The following is an 18,787-nucleotide window of genomic DNA, read 5'->3' as shown; positions in this document are numbered from 1 at the left end:
CCAACCTCTCCTCTCCAGCTCCCCAACAGCCTTCATATAAGTTCTGATCATTACTGTTATCAACAATAACATCTTAGCAAGTCTCCCCTACTATGAGGCTCTGTCATTTCCAATTCTTTCTTTAGAATAGAGGCCATCAAACTTAGGGATTTCACTGTTCAGAAAAGTTTAAAAAATGGTTTTGATAATTGACATAGTATGGCTTTTTAAAAAAAATTTTGTCAGGAGGGGCGCCTGGGTGGCTCAGTTGTTAAGCATCTGCATTAGGCTCAGGGTGTGATCCTGGCGTTCTGGGATTGAGCCCCACATCAGGCTCCTCCGCTATGAGCCTGCTTCTTCCTCTCCCACTCCCCCTGCTTGTGTTCCCTCTCTCGCTGGCCATCTCTATCTCTGTCAAATGAATAAATAAAATCTTAAAAAAAAATTTTTTTTTGTCAGGGCACAAAACCCAACATCATCCACTCTCACTATCATTTCATAATAATAATTTTAAAAGACTATTCGACTTCAAAAAATAGAAAGTACCATACTCTCACAGAAAACAGTTCTTTAAATATATTTGACTTTTTAAATGAAACAGTGTACTGGATGGGAACCACTGCTCTAGAATTTAGACTGCCATCACGGTAATCTTTAGCTAGCTTGAAAATCTCTGTATTATATAAACATTTGAACTTATCCATATAATCTACATGCATATCCTTTTACTGGCTTTTAATGGCTACATAGTATTCATTGTGTTGACATGTTATTGGCATGTCTATTATAGTCTTCTGTTTTAGGCATTTTTAAAAATAATAAAATTTAAACAACCCTGTCACATATCACCTCCAGGCCTACCAACAGAAACCATCTTCTTAGGGTAACATAAAAAGCCCTTTACAATATGGTCTCAATTTACTCCTCAGAAAGCACTCACTCTAAACATGTCAGATCCTTTTTCGCCTTAATGCCAGTGGCTCTCAACTGGGACTAATTCCCTGCCCTCTTCTACAGGGGACATTTGGCAATGTCTGTATCACTAGCTGAATTTTGTTACCCCCAAAAATCACACGTTGAAGCCCTAACCCCTATGTAACTGTATATGGAGATTACACATATATACATATATGTGGCATATATATAGCATATATACTACATATACATGTATATGCCATACCAGCTATACATTTTTAAAGAGTTATATAGTATTTTTTAAAAGATTTTATTTATTTGAAAGAGAGAGAGCACATGGTGGGGAGGAGCAGAGGGAGAGGGACAAGGAGACTCCTCATTGAGCAGGAAGCCCAACCTGGGGCTCAATACAAGGACCCCAGCATCATGACCAGCCGAAGGCAGACACTTAACTGACTGGGCCACTCAGGCACCCCATATAGCATTTTTTTTTTTAAGATTTTATTTATTTATTTGACAGAGAGACAGCCAGTGAGAGAGAGAACACAAGCAGTGGGAGTGGGAGAGGAAGAAGCAGGCTCCTAGTGGAGGAGCTTGATGTGGTGCTCGATCCCATAACGCCGGGATCACGCCCTGAGCCAAAGGCAGATGCTTAACGACTGCGCCACCCAGGCGCCCCACCCATATAGCATTTTTTAAACCATAAAGATATGAAAAAAATATCCTTAGCCTTAACATTAATTTTTTTCTTAATATATTTCTTGCTAACTCATTGCCTAAGGTCAATAATACATGTGTGCCTTAGGATATCTAGACCATCAAAGGATCCACACGAATGTAAAATTTTCAAGAGCAAGGCTACTAACAATAATGTTAGCTAACACTTGTCACTATTGTGTAAGATATTGTGCTATCATAAGTGCTTTCTCTCCATATTGAAATTTAATTTCCATATCCTATGTGATACTATTTTTTTTTTAAGATTTTATTTATTTATTTGACAGAGAGAGAGAGACAGCCAGCGAGAGAGGGAACACAAGCAGGGGGAGTGGGAGAGGAAGAAGCAGGCTCCCAGCGGAGAAGCCTGATGTGGGACTCAAACCCAGAATGCTGGGATCACGCCCTATGCCAAAGGTGGACGCTTAACGACTGAGCCACCCAGGCACCCCAGGTTCTAGATATATTTTGAAGATAAAGCCAACCATTTTTCCTGAAGGATTGAGGTGAGGAGAGAGAAGGAGGAGGCAAGAATGAAATATTTAGCTTCAGTACCTGGAAGGATTTAGGATAATGGAGCATATCAATCACTGATGTCTTAATTTTGCCATTAGCAACTATTGTTGAATATGAGCATTTCTAATAAATTCAGTGGTCCCAGGACCCTAGGATCACGCCTGAGCCAAAGGCAGACGCTTAATGACTGAAGCCACCCAGGCGCCCCATATTTGATAATATTATTATACTCATTTTAGAAATAAGGAAATTTACTAAGAGTAATGTTAGTTAACACAAATAAGGAAACTGAAATTGGGAGAAATTACATGACTTGTCCAAAGTCATACCACTAGCAAGTACTTCAAAATAAAAAATAAGGCTGGGGCTAAAAATATTGTTCATTTTTAGAATCAAGATTTTCTTGGGGCGCCGGGGTGGTGCATTCGTTAAGTGTCTGCCTTCGGCTCAGGGCATGATCCCGGCGTTCTGGGATCGAACCCCACAGCAGGCTTCTCTGCTAGGAGCCTGCTTCTTCCTCTCCCACTCCCCCTGCTTGTGTTCCCTCTCTCGCTGGCTGTCTCTGTCAAATGAATAAATAAAATCTTTAAAAAAAAAAAAGAATCAAGATTTTCTCAGCAAAAAATAAAAATTTTGGACAATATAATAAATATGTCTTATTATATCAGGGCACCTGGATGGCTTAGTCAGGAGAGCATGTGACTCTTGACCTTGGGGTTGTGTGTTCAAGCCCCACATTGGGTGTAGAGATTACTTAAAAATAAAATCTTAAAAAAATATGTTTTATTATAACTCATTGACTTTATAATTGGAAAAGTACTTCCCTACGGAAAATAATATGTTTTTGTCTGCTTATCTAGTTAACTATCTGAAACAAAATTACTTCATATAGTTTGCTAGAAAAAATATTCTAGCCTATGCTGGTATTGAGTTACATTTTTTACTTAGATTCGTAGTTCTCTTAGATTCTTAGGTTTTCAACATTTCTCATTCCTTTGTCCTATTCAATTTCCTCTTGTAGAGAAAACAAAATGAAGAAAAATGATGAAAATAAGGAGTGTCATGGGCTGTTATTTTAAGTACTTAGTTACCTCAAACTCTGGAATGTCCTGGAAAATAATTATCCAGTAAACATCCATTACCATACTGTTAAGATATGTATTGTTTTTATACTACTACCTTATTTTCTTTTTATACTACTACCTTATTTTCTTGCCTCTTTTCAAGAAATAAAGGGGAAGTAGAGTACAATCCCTTTGCAACAAACTGTATTTTGTTTTATCATTGCATTTTATTTTTTTACTGAACAAATTTTATTTTGACATTGATAATTCTGTAGATCAACCTATATACTTCCAGCACTCCTTTGTGAAAATTCACTTATTAACCCTACCATTCTATTTCTGTCCTCCAGGACCCTCTGTGTCCCGGAAAGGGTTTGAGGTAGTAGCCATAGTCCAGGTGTTCCCAGAATTTAGAGAGGAACTGGGAAGATTTACAACAAACTTTGAAGGCATTTTTGATGTGGCAGATCTTACCTATAAGGATGTTCAAAAGATTCTGGCAGTAACTTGAAAGGATGAGAGCTTTGATTTCTCCTGAGCTTGATGAGCCACATTCTTGCCCCTAGTCTGAAGATCTTTTAGACTCTTTTAAAATCCTCAGCTCTGTGACAGACTAGCTTGGAATAGAAAAAAATTAATATATGACTTAAGGAAAGTATTAGTACCTTATTTTATTCATATTTATTTACATGTCTATCTCACTGAATGCTAAAGTTTCTTGAGGGTACAGATTTGTGCCATTCATTTTATCTTCCATCAAGAAAAATTACTTCAAGTCTACCATCAATAAATACTTACGTATTTGAAATTTCAGTTGGGAAGGCAGAACACAGAATTACTAAACTTTTGATGCCTGATGACCTGGGTTTAGGTTCTGCTATTAACTTGCCGTATGACCGGATGCAAGTTCACAAAACTAATTTCCTCAACTCAAAAAGTGGATAAAATGAGGTAATAAAGGACTTGGAGCTTTTAAAGTGCTATTTATATAATGAATATTTTCTGAGCTAGACTATGCTCTAGGGTGTTGGTGACAGAGTACAAAGTATGCAGGGAGCTCAAGGTAGTTGGGGAGATAGACGTAACTATTTACCAAACAGATTACATTACTACATTACTACAATTGCCATGAAAAAAGGTTAAGAGTTCAACAAGAGGTTGTTAAAGCAGAGACTAATTTAGATTGTTTAGTAAGGAGTCTCGGAGGTAGTGGCATTTAAACGGAAATTTGAAGGATGAGGAGATTATTTCCTCACCTCCTTCTCGTTCCTCAATTCTCGAGTCCGTCTTCCATCTCTTTACCTAAGTAGCTCTTGCTAAAGTCACCAATGGCTTTCATGTTACTGTATACAACTGACACTTTTCAGTCCTCTTCCTTGACCTCTTAGCGGCTCTGCAGTTAATCACTCCCTCCGTCTGGAGACGCGGTCCTCCCTTGCCTTCTATAGTAATAAACCCGTCCTGACTGCCTCTTCAGTCTCTTTTGCAGGTTCATCTCCTTAAGTGCCTGGACAGCCTCGCCGTGAACTGTAATTGTGAAAAACAACGCAGTCCTTATGAATTCATAAAAAAGGAGTGTATACAAGCGAATACATTTTTGGGCCCTCTCCACGCTTCCGGTACGCTTCATAATACCGCGATATAAAACTTTTCGGTTCCAGCAGAGACGCCCCTCTCTTGCGGGCTGGGCCTGGCCACACCGCAAGAACAGGCATTCAACTTGAACCAAAGCCGGCACATCTGCCCGGGAAACGCCCAACGCGTGGGACAAAAAATAGCTCGGTCCACCAGCGGCCGCGCTTCAAGAACTACAGCCGTGCGCTCCTCCCGAGGAGAACCTACCTCCCCTTAGCGCGCGACCCGCACAGACGAGTCCTCCGACATCCCAGCATTCCTTGCGCCCCTACCATCGAGAGCAGCTTCCGGCGTCGCTGGTGTAGGTGGGTGAAGAAGGAGCGGGCCCTCGCCGCTCTGTCTCACTCTCTCTCGCGCTTTCTCGGGCAACATGGCGGGCGTGGAGGAGGCAGCGTCCTCCGGGAGCCACCTGAATGGCGACCTGGATCCAGACGACAGAGAAGAAGGAGCTTCCTCTACCGCTGAGGAAGCAGCTAAGAAAAAAAGACGGAAGAAGAAGAAGAGTAAAGGGGCTGCCACAGGTAAAGGGAGTTTTATGTGTTCCCAGTCCCCGTCAGGGATAGTCGAACGGCTCGGCCCAGGCCTGGCGGGGGTGACAGAAACTGGGGACTCGAACACTGCACTGGACTGATTCCCAGGACAGAGTGTGTATCAAAGCCAGGCTACAGATTTCCAGTCTCGGGAAGAGGCGGCTTCTCTTTCTGTGGGACTAGGGAGCTGGTGGGGTGGGGTGGGGTGAAAAGGGTGCTTCAGCTTGTCGTGAGGTAGTTCTGGGGTTGCTGGGCCTGAGCCCTTAGAAGTGCCAGAACTCGGCTCCCACACAGATCGTGCAACGGACTCGAAGCCATGCACAGGGCTCAGCCCTGCCACCCCCTTCGCGGTTTGCTCTCCTCAAAAATCGGGTTCTGACCCACACTGTCGCCTCTTTGCTAGAGGTACCTGGAACATACTTTCAGGGATGGGGGTGGAGGGGGCAAGTCTCAGTGCCTTGACCGCACCTCCTCCCACCTTCCCGATTTACAGAGGGATTTTTGTTGCCGGCTGCACTTTTGAGGTGTGCGTATATGTGTGTATGCCCACGCGGTCATGTCACTGAGTAGTAATTGCAGAATATGTGGTAGTGCTACGAATTTTCTAAAACCTATGCCTAAACCCATAGCATCGTCAAGCTTCAGGGCTTTTAGGCCTGAATTATGATGCCATTTGCAGGCGGTTCGGATAGAATATTTTATGGATTGGAATGGAACTTCTCTAAATCCACTGGTGAGGCAAGGAAAACAGCTGAAAGTTTACACTTGGATTACATTATGAGTTAGGAACTTAAATATTTTATTTTGAGAAGTCTGTTTTTTGTTGTATGTGGTCCTTCCTTTTAGGAAAACAATGTTTGTACCAGTTTTTAAAATCAGCCGCACAAAGATTGAGAGACAGATGGAGAGGCCACAATTGATGAAGGTGAAGTTGAGAGAGGTTGGAAGGGTTAATCTATATCTTTCTGAAATTTTGATTAAATGGGAGTTGAAAAGGGAATGTTGTGGGTGCTGGGACGCTTCCAGAGAAAATTTAATCCCAGGACATAGTCTGGTGGCTGTTCCTGGCTTTCGGATGAAATCTGAACTCTTCCGTTTGTCCATTCAGATGCCCCTAATATATTTTTTTAACAGTTGTATCTCTCAATATGAGTCCTCTACAGTAGCCAGAATATCCTTCAATGTGTGCTAACTGGTATTTCTTTTCTACACCTATTGCTACTACAGCTAGATTGTATTCACTTGGGTGGAGTGGGAGGCTGGTCTTGTGCTTAGCTGTTCAAGAATTTTGTTGTTTAGTAATGGAATTATCTTTTCCTATTTATTTTGATTTTACCCAGCCTAGCTAGATGACTTATTTCTCATGAAGACCTGAAGTTCCCAGTGTCCCATAGAAATCCTCCTCTTAGTAAGACCTTCAGCATTTATTACCTATCTTAAGTACCTGTTTGTTTAATAAAGTATTTGTTGTAGTAGTCTCATTGTTAAATACTTTAAAAAGTGAGACAACTTATGGATAGGGACCCACTCACATTTTTGTTTATCCTTTAGTTGCTAGCATAGAGAAGGTGTAATGGATATTTTGTTGAGGACAATGCTACTTAGATGTGGGGGATTTTTCTTTGTCATTAAATAAATTCTGTTATGTTCACAATAATGTTTTTGTTTTTGTTTCCCGAATACTTATCAGTCAGGAAAGGACTTGCATGTTTTCCAGTATCCTTATAACATATTCTAGTCGGAAACTATCTTTATTAGATTTGATTTATGTTATATTTGATCAGCAGGGCAACAGGAACCTGATAAAGAATCAGGAGCCTCAGTTGATGAGGTAGCAAGACAATTGGAAAGACAAGCATTCGAAGAGAAAGAAAGAGATGACGACGATGAAGGTAAATGGTAAACTTGATTTTTGTGGTTGGAAAAGCAAGAAGATATGTCATTCTTTAAACAAAATCTACTTATTTGTCCATATAGTTTATGGTTCTCTGATGTTTTGATTAATTAACATTAAAGCCTCAATGTCACAAATAAAAAGGAAAAGGTATTTGTTAGCAATTCTTAAAAAGTTGGATAGGTTGAATGACTGCACAAATTACACCGATCTCAACTTTTTAAAAATATACTTGGTAAAATGCCAAATAGGGGGTATTAAGATGAAATTGAAGAACTTCTGGGGCATCTGGGTGGCTCAGTTGGTTAAGCATCTGCCTTTAGCTAGGGTCATGATCCCAGGGTCCTGTGATCTAGCCCTGCACAGCATCTGCTCCCTGTTCAGCAGGGAGCCTGCTTCTCCCACTCCTTCTGCCGCACCCGCTGCTTGTGCTCTCTCACTCTCGCTCTCTGTCAAATAAATAAGTAAAATCTTTAAAGAAAAAAAAAATTGAAGGGTTGTTTATTTAACTAACATTTATTGAACAACTAATACATACAGGGCACTGTCCCTAGGATACTTTCACATGTGTTCTCATTTTACCTTCACAAAATCTAGCAAAGTAGGTGCTCTTCTCAGGAAATGATAGTTATTATGTCATTTGCCCAGTGTGACACAACTAGTATGTGTAGGGTGGAGCCAAAGTTTCAAACCTAGAACCTGATTTCAAGTCTGTTCATTTTATGAAAGTTTCCTCTCTTTATTCTCAAGGAGTGTATTGGAGTCCTAAACTCTATTATAAATTCCCTGACCCTAGCTGCTTGTAGTATGTTGGTCCTATAAGATTTCTTAAAGATAGTAATTCTTGAAATTCTAGAAATTGATGCTATCAGTAATACAGTGGAGGGAATAATTTGGTCATTATTCTACAGCCTCTTTTGGTAGAAGGGGAGATGGTGTTTTCCCATTCCCAATTATCTATTGCTTTGACCTACTGCTCTTCCTTAAGTACTGCCAACTTGGGCTTGTGTCCTCCAATCCTTAGCAAAAACTACCTGCTATACTTTAATTGTCATGTTAGGATAATGCAGAGTAGTTGTTTTTCTTTTAGAAACATAAGCTCTCTGCCTTCAAGGAGCTTAGAGTCAAAATTTGGTGGAAAAAGTGCCAAGGTTCAAAAGAGAACAGTTAGTTTTTCCTTAAGCAAGCCTCTTGTCCATTTTACCTTGGTTTGTGCTTCAAATTATGAACATATTTTGAGCCCTTAGCAAGAAAGGGGCTCTTAGCAAGAAATTAAAGGTTATATAATAGATTGCTGTAGACCTACTCTGTAGAGTATTACAATGTTAATCTTGAGCGTTCCTTGTTCTATTGCTCCTCTACAAAGTTGTGTGAATTTCTTGACATTGAAGGAGAAAATTTTGTCAGATTGGAAATCATCAATGTTTTCAAGATGATTTTAGGACTGTTAATTTTCTCCAGTTGAGTTATTTTCCTAATTTGCTTCAAAAATCTGTACCAATCAGTACTACTAATCTGTTATGAGAGTTCTTTGAGAAGATGGAAAGTTAGTATTTCAGAATCTGTTCTAAAGGAAAACTGGTGGTGGGGTGGAGGGACAAGACAAAGGGGAAAGATATACCAGTACCTGCAATAAAGTTTATTTTTATTTATTTATTTATGTATGTATGTATGTATGTATGTATTTTTGCAATAAAGTTTATTGAAATTTGGAGGTGGAATTGTGGGCTGAGTGCTGAAGGAACGCTATTTGGAAGGAATGGGACTTGAATAAAACCAAACAGAAGAGACCATTTTGGGGCAGGACGATGCTGAAAGTATTGTAAATAGTGGAGATTGGCCATATGAGATGATTTGTTGAAGGAGCCTTGGAGCATTTGTAAAAGAAAGTTATAGGGTGACTAATATAACAAAATAAATAAATAAAAAATAAAAATAAATAATAAATAAAAAATAAAAAAAATTATAGGAGTGCCTGGCTGGCTCAGTTGGTAGAGCATGTGACTCTTGGCTTGGGGTCAGGAGTTCAAGCCCCACATTGGGCATAGAGTTTACTTAAAAAATAAAATGTTTTTTAAAAAAGAAGAGTATTACAAAAAATAATTTAGTCCTCATATATATTCAGGGTTGTTAGAAAAGAGGAAACATCCAGGAAAGTCTTGGAGATCATTTTGGAGAGCACTTAACAGCCCAGGCATGTAGTAATGATGATTTAAATTGGTGGGGGGCACCTGGGTGGCTCAGTTGGTTGAGCTTCCAACTCGATTTCAGCTCAGGTCATGATCCCAGAGTCCTGAGATTGAGCCCCATGTTAGGCTTTGCTTCCCCCTCCCCAATATTGCTCATGCCTGCTCGCTTGCTTGCTCACTCTCTTTCAAATAAATAAATATCTTTAAATGGGTGGGCATAAATGAGAATGGAAGGGAAGGGTCCAATGGGATAGTGGTTGTGGAAGCAGAATTCAAAGGACTTAAAAGACTTTAAATTGGGAGAAGGAAGGAGAGGCATTAGTAGACTCTAGAGGTTTGAACTTGGGTGGCAAAATATTGCTGCTGCTCACTGAAATGGTGAAGTAGAGAGGGAGAGTGGGTTAAGAGATTGGGTGGAGGGGGATGTAGGCAAAGAAGAAGGTATTGAGTTAATTTTAGATGTGTTTAATTTGAGACTGCAGTATTGGTATGAAAAGTTAATCCTGTGGGCATTTGGCAATGTGCTAGAAGTAATTCAATAAAGTTTTAAATCAGATTTATTAAGGTATAAATTGCCCAGGACTATTTTCACTATTTTCAAAAAATAAACTTTATGTTTTGAAACAGTTTTACTTAGGTTTACAGCAGAATTAAGCAGAAGGTACAGAGATTTCCCATTTACTCCCTACCACTACACATGCATGCCCTCTCCATTATCAACATCCCCCACTGGAGTGGTACATTTGTGACAATGGATGAACCTACTTTGACACATCATTATTATTTAAAGTCCATAGTTTATATTAGGTTTACTCATGATATTGTACTTTCTATGTATTCACCCTTGTAAGTATATAGTTCGGTGAGTTTTGACAAATGTATGCATTTGTGTAACCACAACCAAGATACAGACCATTGTCGTTTCGCATTTACATCTCCACAAAAAAGCTCCTTTTACCCTTTTGTAGTCCATTCTCTTGCTCCACACCCCGATCCCTCACAACCATTGATACACTTTGTTATGTAGTTTTTTCTACAATACCATATAAATGGTACAAAGTTATAAATGGGATTATTATAGTGTGCAGCTTTTTTTGGCTTGTTTCCCTTAGCGTGATACTTTTGAGAGTCATCCAGTTGAATGTGTATCAGTAATTCATTACATTTTATTGCTGAGTAGTATTCCAAATTTGTTTATCCACTTACTAGTTGATGGATATTCGGGTTGTTTCTAGTTTTTGTGTTATGAATAAAGACATTTGCATACAAGTCTTTGTGTGGACGTAGGTTTTCATTTCTCCTGGGTGAATACCTAGGAGGAAGGTTGCTGGTCATATGGGAAGGGTATGTTTAATCTTGTAAGAAACTATCAAACTGTTTTTCAGAGTAGCTGTATCATTTTATCATACAGTAGCTGTATCATCATGGGAAAGCACTGGTTGAGAGTTCCAGGTCCTTTGTATCTCTTAAGCATTGGTATTGTTAATTTTTAAATTAGCTTTTCTAACAGGTATGAAGTGGTATGTCATTGTGGTTTTAATTTGTATTTCCCTAATGACTGATGATGTTGAACATCTTTTCATGTTTTTGCCTTTCATATTTCTTTGGTGAAATGTTCATATCTTTTGTCCATTTTTCAGTTGGGTTATTGTATCGAGTTGTAGTGGTTCTTTATTCTTGATACATGTTCTTTATCTGATATATGTTTTATCAGTATTTTCTTTCATGCTGGTATTGTTTGCAGCGGAAAAGATTTTAATTTTGATAAAGCTCCATTTATTTTATTTCTTCATGGGTCATGTTTTTTGTGTGTTACGCAAAAAGTTGCTGTCTGTAGGGTCATGAAGATTTTTTCTTATATTCTCTTCAAGAAGTTTTATATATCCATTTAGAGTTAATTTTTGTATATAGTGCTAGAATTGAGATTCCTGTTTTCTTCTTGTATATAGATGTCCAGTTTTCATTCAACAAATATTCATTGACTTGGGCATCCAAAAATAAATATGAACAGCCTCTGCCTGTTAAGAATATCCTGGGATGCTGTGAAAGAAAGGCTTATAAAAACATAAATTGTGGCATGGTATAATGTATGGGAGTATAAGCATATATAGTTCAGTATTTGGATCCAGGCTCTACTATTATCCTGGCACAGGAGTTCAATAAACAGTGGCTATTGTCCTATACTGAATACAGACCTTGAACATTGGATAAAGTAACTAGCCTCAGAAGGATGATTGAATATCAAAGGAAGAACTTCATCTTATCTCATTTTAAAGAAGAGACCATGGTAGAGAGAGGCTAAATAATTTGCCCACGGTCATACAGTTGGTAGGATTTTTAGTGTGCATTTAAAACTGGTGGGGGCGCCTGGGTGGCTCAGTCCGTTAAGCGATTGCCTCAGCTCAGGTCAAAATCCTAGGGTCCTGGGATTGAGCCCCTCTTTGGGCTCCCTGCTCAGTGGAGAACCTGCTTCTCCCTCTGCCTGCCGCACCCGCACTTGTGTTTTCTCTCTCTCTCTCTCTCTCTCTCTCAAATAGATAAATAAAATCTTAAAAAAAAAAAAAAACAACCTCGTTATACATTTTTTTTAAAGATTTTGTTTATTTGAGAGAGAGAGCAGTTGCGCTCATCTGCACAAGGCGGTGGGGGGGGGTGGGCAGAGGGAGTGGGAGAAGCAGACTCCCTGCTGAGCAGGGAGCCTGATGTGGGGCTCATTCCCAGGACCCTGAGATCATGACCTGAGCTGAAGGCAGACGCTTAACCGACTGAGCACCCAGGTGCCCCTAAAACTGGTTATACATCTTGAAACATTTGTTTTAGGTTGAGTCTAGTGTATGTAGCAGTATGCTAGGCATTGAATATTCTTCCAGGGTAAAGACTATCTTGTTTGCTATTCTGTCCCTATTACTTGGCCCTTAAGAACTCTCTCAAAAAATAAATTAATAATAATAATAAAGAAATTTGTCAAATATTGGCAGTTTCCTATCACTCAGTCCATTAAAGCCCTATATCATGTTACTTCCCTCTTTGCTAAACTGCTATTTCCTGTTTCTCATTTAGGTGAAAAAAAGCAGGATAAAATAAACTAAAAGAACATTCATTTGTTGAATAGAGTGAATATTTATCACATGCTTAGCCCTGTGTCTTAATTTAGGAAATGGTATGTAATCTTTAAGGAGCTCACAGACAAATAGGGGTTATTGTAAGCCCCTAATCATTTTGCAAAAAGAAAAAAAGAGTTGCAGTTTTGTGTGATAATTAGAATATAGGGGTGCGAAAATGTCATTTATGGCTCCTTCTTATCAATCTGGGAGTAAAAAGGGAGGAGTTCTTTGAGCAGAATATGTAAGCAGTCATTTGACATTGTTTTATGGGTATGAATTTCATAATCTAAAATTACTGATGCTAGCCATGAGTTACTGCCACTATGTGAAACATTTTAAAGAAGACAATATGGTAAACATACTCTTAAACTGTCAACTTCTGATTGTCTGCCACAGCTTCATATTCATTCCTGTTTCATAGCAGTGTGATTTGTGGGTAGGTTGATGTATTTCATGATTGTTGAAATTTATTGAGCAGTGTTTTTAAAAATTCAGACACTTCAGTCTATTTTTGATACCTTTATTTAAAATGTTTTAAGTCACTATTTAATCTTGGCCGTAATAGCATTCTTTATCTTTTCTCCAAGTTCAGGAGTATGGCATGGACTTCATAAAAGATTGTTACAAAAACTGACAGGCAGGGGCGCCTGGCTGGCTCAGTCAGTTAAGCATCTGACCTCAGCTCAGGTCATGGTCTCGGAGTCCTGGGATCGATTCCCGCATCTGGCTCCACGCTCAGCAGGGAGTCTTCTTGTCCTTCACCCTCTGCCTCTCCCCCCACTGGTGCTCTGTCTCTCGCTCAAATAAACAAATAGAATCTTAAAAAAACAAAAAAACCTGACATACACATACTGGTTATTTTGGGTACTGTTTTGCCAACTTTGGTTTGAACTCATGACTCTGAGATCAAGACCTCAGCTGAGATCAAGAGTTGGACACTTAACCGACTAAGTCACCCAGGTGCCCCTTGCAAACTACCTTTTGAAATTGTTCTATATCCCCATTTTTGGCCATCATGTTCTTTTTTTTTTTTTTTTTTTTTTTAAGATTTTACTTATTTATTTGACAGAGAGACAGCCAGCAAGAGAGGGAACACAAGCAGGGGGAGTGGGAGAGGAAGAAGCAGGCTCCCAGCGGAGGAGCCTAATGTGGGGCTCCATCCCATAACGCCGGGATCACGCCCTGAGCCGAAGGCAGACGCTTAACAACTGAGCCACCCAGGCGCCCTTTGGCCATCAGGTTCTTTTGCGAATCTGAGAACTGTGAACCTAGGAAAAGTATACCTGCCCTCTGATTTTTGCATATAATTTGATCCAGGAGGAGAACTCTTTTTCTCTAATAATAACTATGCAGGAAAGGATATTTTAAAATACGACACCCCAAATACTCCTCCCTGGATTAGTAATCAGATGACATATTCTTGGTCTGGTTCTTCCATTTACTAGTTGGGATTTTCTTGGGCATGTCCCTTGAACATTCCTTGTTTTACCTCATAAAGTTGCTTTGAGGATCACTGAGGTCGTGAAATAAAAGTGTTAAACCATAAAGCATATGTAAGGAAACTAGTATTATTTTAGGTAAAGTCACACAGTCGTTATTATTGGTATTAAACTAATACTAGTTCTTTTTCCTAGCTTTTGAAAAAGAGTGTTAATACTTTTATTCTAAAGAATATCTTATTCAACAATTTTTTTATTAGAGTAAGTCAAAGTAAAGTTTCCTTAGTACTTTTGATTACACAAATCAAATTCTGATACATTAGCCATATTCAAAATTCTTTTCTAAGAATATTGGGTCAGTTTTAGTATATCCTATTTAAGACTCTTTGTGTGTGTGTGCTTGTCTGTGTTTGCTTTGTTACTCTGCTTATGAGGATTAAATAAATATGTGCTTGAAATGGTCTTTTCCTAGATGGTGATGGGGATGGAGATGGAGCAACTGGAAAGAAGAAGAAAAAGAAGAAGAAGAAGAGAGGACGTTAGTGTTTTAAGTTGATCTTACCTGACAAATAAAAAGTGTTTATTAACCAGCAGGTTTGAAGAGTAGGTTTGAAGTTGCTTAAGATCCCATTGTATCAAGGGAATAAATTTAGGCTTACTAGAGGTAGAATTTAGTGAAACTCACAAGTTTTTTCATTTAACAATCTGTTGGTATTTTGTATTTTCTTTACCTACTATTGAGCTAAGGGATGTTAATAATAAGTTGGTTGCATTTTACTACAATTTAGGAATGAATTTATAATTTAAAACTTGAATAATACAAATAACAATTCTGTCAGGCGTGAGTAAAGGGGTACCACTGTGTGTAATAGGATAAACATAGTTTGCAAATCACCTGCCAGCTTTGAAATTATGAGAGTCTTGATAAATATTAAATGAGAAGTACCATTATTTAAAATTTGTGCATATGGTTAAATTTTATTAGTAACATTGTACTGTTTTGTATTTACTTAAAATATGATCCTGCTGTGTTTTGTTTCTATAAATGGCAAACCAGACCTCTTCAGGGACCTGAAATTCTATTAGGGAGACCAGAGGGAGATTGTATACTATTGGGGAAGGTTGGGTTGAGAATCAGAGCAAGTTCCAATCTTGGGTGCCCTTTGGGCTATTAGGGACCACTGAGTATCTGGTTATACCTTCCTTTAATTCTTTCAGGCTAAAATTTTATGAATCGGAATATTGGGGGTTTGACTTATTTTTATCTCTATGTTAAGAGAAATACTTAAATATTTCTTAAGAAAGCTTTGGCTCTACCAGCAATTTTCTTGAAGTGTCTCCAGTTAAGGATGGGATAGCCTTCTTTCTATTCAGGCATCTACTTTTAGATCCTTCTAGTCATAGGATGTCAGTTCAGTCCCTAGCATAGTCTGTATTTAATGTGCACAGGTTACCTGTGTTCTAGGAATCTTCCAGGGGTTGTGATGGCATGTTCCTTCCATTGAAAAATTGTTAAAAGTGTGCTCGTGAGACATGGTATTACCTGAGAATGGCTTGAGAGAGAACTATTTCTCCCAATACTCTTAAATTACTCCCTGATGAAGGTAGATAAGCAGGGAGGAATGTTAAGGGGCTACTTTATATTTGGCCTTGGTAAAATTCTTCACTGACAGATGTTTTAGTATGATGCCATCACCTCTTATCATGCTTCCTCTGAGGATGTTGTTGAACTTACTGTTCATTATATTTCTTTATGAGTACTCTCAAGAGACAGTCTTTTGTCTGGTCTTGGTATCAAGAATAATTGTGTTTTTCCTGAGTACTTAATGTGCTTATCTCATAAACATGACCCATGCAAATAACCTAGCCTTTTTTTTTTTTTTTTTTTTTTTTTTTTAGTATTGGCTACTAGAGGGCTTAGAGCCAAATCTGTGGTTTTGTATTGACAGTATTTCAGGTTCTATTTTATGTTCTTTCCATGTTTTGATTTTTGTTCTCTAATTTACTGTCTCTTATTTGTGTATTTTAGATATCCTTGTAGGCTATCATAAATCACTTCTGGAATAAACCAAATAATGTAATTATGGACTGTTCACTGCCCTCATTTTCCTCATCTATAAAGTGAGAGAATTATAAATGATAGTTAATAACTGCGTACAGATTGTTATAATTATGCATAGTTGTAGATAATAACTTGGACATAGTACATTATAATTTTCAAAGGTTATTCAAGATTTCATCTGGTTCTTCATTTTGTAGATGAGGAAACTGAGGCTTGGAACATCTAGTCATTTGTCCAAGTCACAGTTAATAAGTGGTTAAGGCTAGATTTCACTTCTTCATATTTTGAGTACAAGTTTTTTTCTCTGATGATCTTTTTGAGTCTTTTATTTTGTCTTAATTTATGGACAGTATAAAAGGCATCTTTATCAGAATTGTAGATGAGATAAAGCTGAGGGCTATGCGATAATACTTCGCTTGATAAAACTCAAGATTTCAAAAGATCAGGAAAACTGAGAAATAGGCTTGTATTAACAAGCTGAAATTTACTAGACATTTATGAAGTTAGTACAGGGTGAGCGGATCTAAGGATTTTGAGTGCTAGTATAATGTGAGCCAAAAAACAGGGAGTCTTAACTATTTAATAGCTGTTAGGATTTTTAGAATCAGTAGTGTAGTCTTATACTAATTATACCTTATTTGGACTATTAATATAAATTAATTCTAATACCAGCTTGTAAGGAACATTGACAAGTTCAAGGTGGGCAAGTAGGGATGAAAGTGTTAAGAACCATATCCCTTAAAAAGTGGTTTCTCATCATAGACAGGAAGGAATCGGTAGAAATGAAAAGTAAAATTTTTTCAACTGTGAAGAATAAAGCTAGAAGTAACAGATGAAAGTAACAGGAGAGAGGTTAGTATAGGAGGGGCTTTCTCATAGTTACAATACTTTCAAAATGAATGGATTTTCACTTAAGCGACTGCATTGTTAGGAGCTCACTGCTATCTGTCAGGGGCATTGTGGGATTCCTAGATTTAAGTGTAAAGCAAAATTAGATGACCTCTAAGATCTTTTTTGATTTTGAATTCTTAATATTCCCTCTTAGGGAGAGAACAGTGTTTCCCAAGTTTATTTGCCCATAGAACACTTTTAAACATTATGTAAAGACAGAAAAACATTTGGTGCTCATGAGATACTGAGTGTTTGAATTAAAAGAAGGAACCAAAACATGGTTCCATAGATAAATGATTCGGCTCAATAAATGGTTATACTTTTATTTATATGGTTCTTTTCTTTCTCCATTGCAGAACAAAGAGAGCACATAGGTGTTAAAATTTAAGACACACAAAATCCATAAAACCAGTTGTAATCAAAAGGAAACCACATATTTCACCTCACTAGTTGAAATGCTGCAGATATGCATCGAATGTCCTCTATCACTGCATAAATTAATACACCACTTCCTGGCATTTTTTGGAAACAGCATTCATTACTAAAAGGCAGTTCTTCATATAATAAGAACTCTATAACTAGTTCTTATGTATTTAAAAAAATTTTTAGAAGACAAATTTCCAGATACTTTTAAAAATCATCTTGGAACACTGGTGTCTTTTAGAATATAGTTTGGGAAATAATGTCCTTAAGATGTATGCTAAGGACTATAACTTTTTTTTTTTTAAGTATCTGGAACTTTGTATATGGCTACCTGAATTCTTTTAGCATTGGGTATGTATACTCTTAACTTTTATGCCTATTATACCCTTGAAATAAGTTTTTTACTTATTTTATTAATACGTAATAGCTTTATATTTTTACCTCATTGCTATGGGGATTCATTCATACTTTCTTGTTGCTTCTTTGATTTTTGCTTGTGAAAATCAGCCTCTGTATGCTGTTCCATTTCCAGTATAGTAAATGAAGACAAAAATATTAGAAATGTGCTTTCTGCCAAGGCATATACTGTTTACATATATAATGGAATTCTAAGGAGATTAATATTTCTATTCCCAAGAGAGAGGAGGTGGCCAGCATGGTGAAATATTTTCTGTTTTTAACTATAAGGCTGTCATAGCAAGGAGGTTCCTTAAAATTAGGACATACAACAACCATTAGGAACTGAGAAAAACTGTAATGATAATTGCTTAATTTTATTTTTAACTTCAGACGTTAATGCTTTATTTGTATCTCACAGCAAAAGTTCAAACAGACCCTCCCTCAGTTCCAATATGTGACCTGTATCCTAACGGTGTATTTCCCAAAGGACAAGAATGCGAGTACCCACCCACACAAGATGGGTAAGAATCATAAAATAACTTCCAGTTTGACTTTTGAAAGTTGTAGCTTAGCAATAAAGCAGATTCGATTTTTTTCAGAACTTTGCTCCATTACCTTAATAAAAGCTTGTGAATTTGTTATAGAAAATATAGTAGAAGCCCTCTTATCCAAAATGATTGGGACCAGTAATAGTGCAGTTAATCAAAAAGTATGTTAAAGTGGGGATCACAAAACATAAATATCTTTATTGATAGAAGTTAACTTAAACATTTGTTTTTCATCAGTCTCAATATTTGGACATGGATTTGTATTGTAGTCCACTTTTTTCTTCCCATAAGGTGTATCCATAATGCATTGTCTATAAATGTAATCCATTTTGAGCTTCCGTGAAGAATAAAAGCTAACTAATCCTAGGGCTGATACCTGGATGTTTACATTTTTTTCCTGAAACCATTTGCAGTTCTTAGCTACACTTAATTTGACAGAAGTATTTTTTGATGACTTGCCTTTATTGAGACTTTTCTGAGTA

The 18,787-nt window shown here is 37.7% G+C and overlaps 1 protein-coding gene across 2 annotated transcripts in view; it reads left to right on the top strand.

Moving 5' to 3' along the window:
* Positions 1–5,041: 5,041 nt before the first annotated feature.
* Positions 5,042–18,787, top strand: part of METAP2 (methionyl aminopeptidase 2) — a 30,871-nt gene continuing 17,125 nt past the window's right edge. Inside the window, exons 1-4 of one of the 2 annotated variants that reach the window (XM_026499881.4) lie at positions 5,042–5,347; positions 7,144–7,248; positions 14,455–14,520; positions 18,176–18,278. In XM_026499881.4, coding sequence (XP_026355666.1) covers positions 5,197–5,347; positions 7,144–7,248; positions 14,455–14,520; positions 18,176–18,278 — 425 coding nt within the window. In that variant the 5' untranslated portion in view covers positions 5,042–5,196. Of the gene's footprint in view, positions 5,348–7,140; positions 7,249–14,454; positions 14,521–18,175; positions 18,279–18,787 lie in introns of both variants that reach the window. The other variant, XM_026499880.4, reaches the window with a different exon arrangement.

Source organism: Ursus arctos, unplaced genomic scaffold (genome assembly GCF_023065955.2).
Source record: "Ursus arctos isolate Adak ecotype North America unplaced genomic scaffold, UrsArc2.0 scaffold_21, whole genome shotgun sequence".
In the NCBI taxonomy this organism is placed as follows: Eukaryota; Metazoa; Chordata; class Mammalia; order Carnivora; family Ursidae; genus Ursus; species Ursus arctos.
Note: the sequence above shows the minus strand (reverse complement) of the source record. Positions and strands in the feature narration are given on the sequence as shown.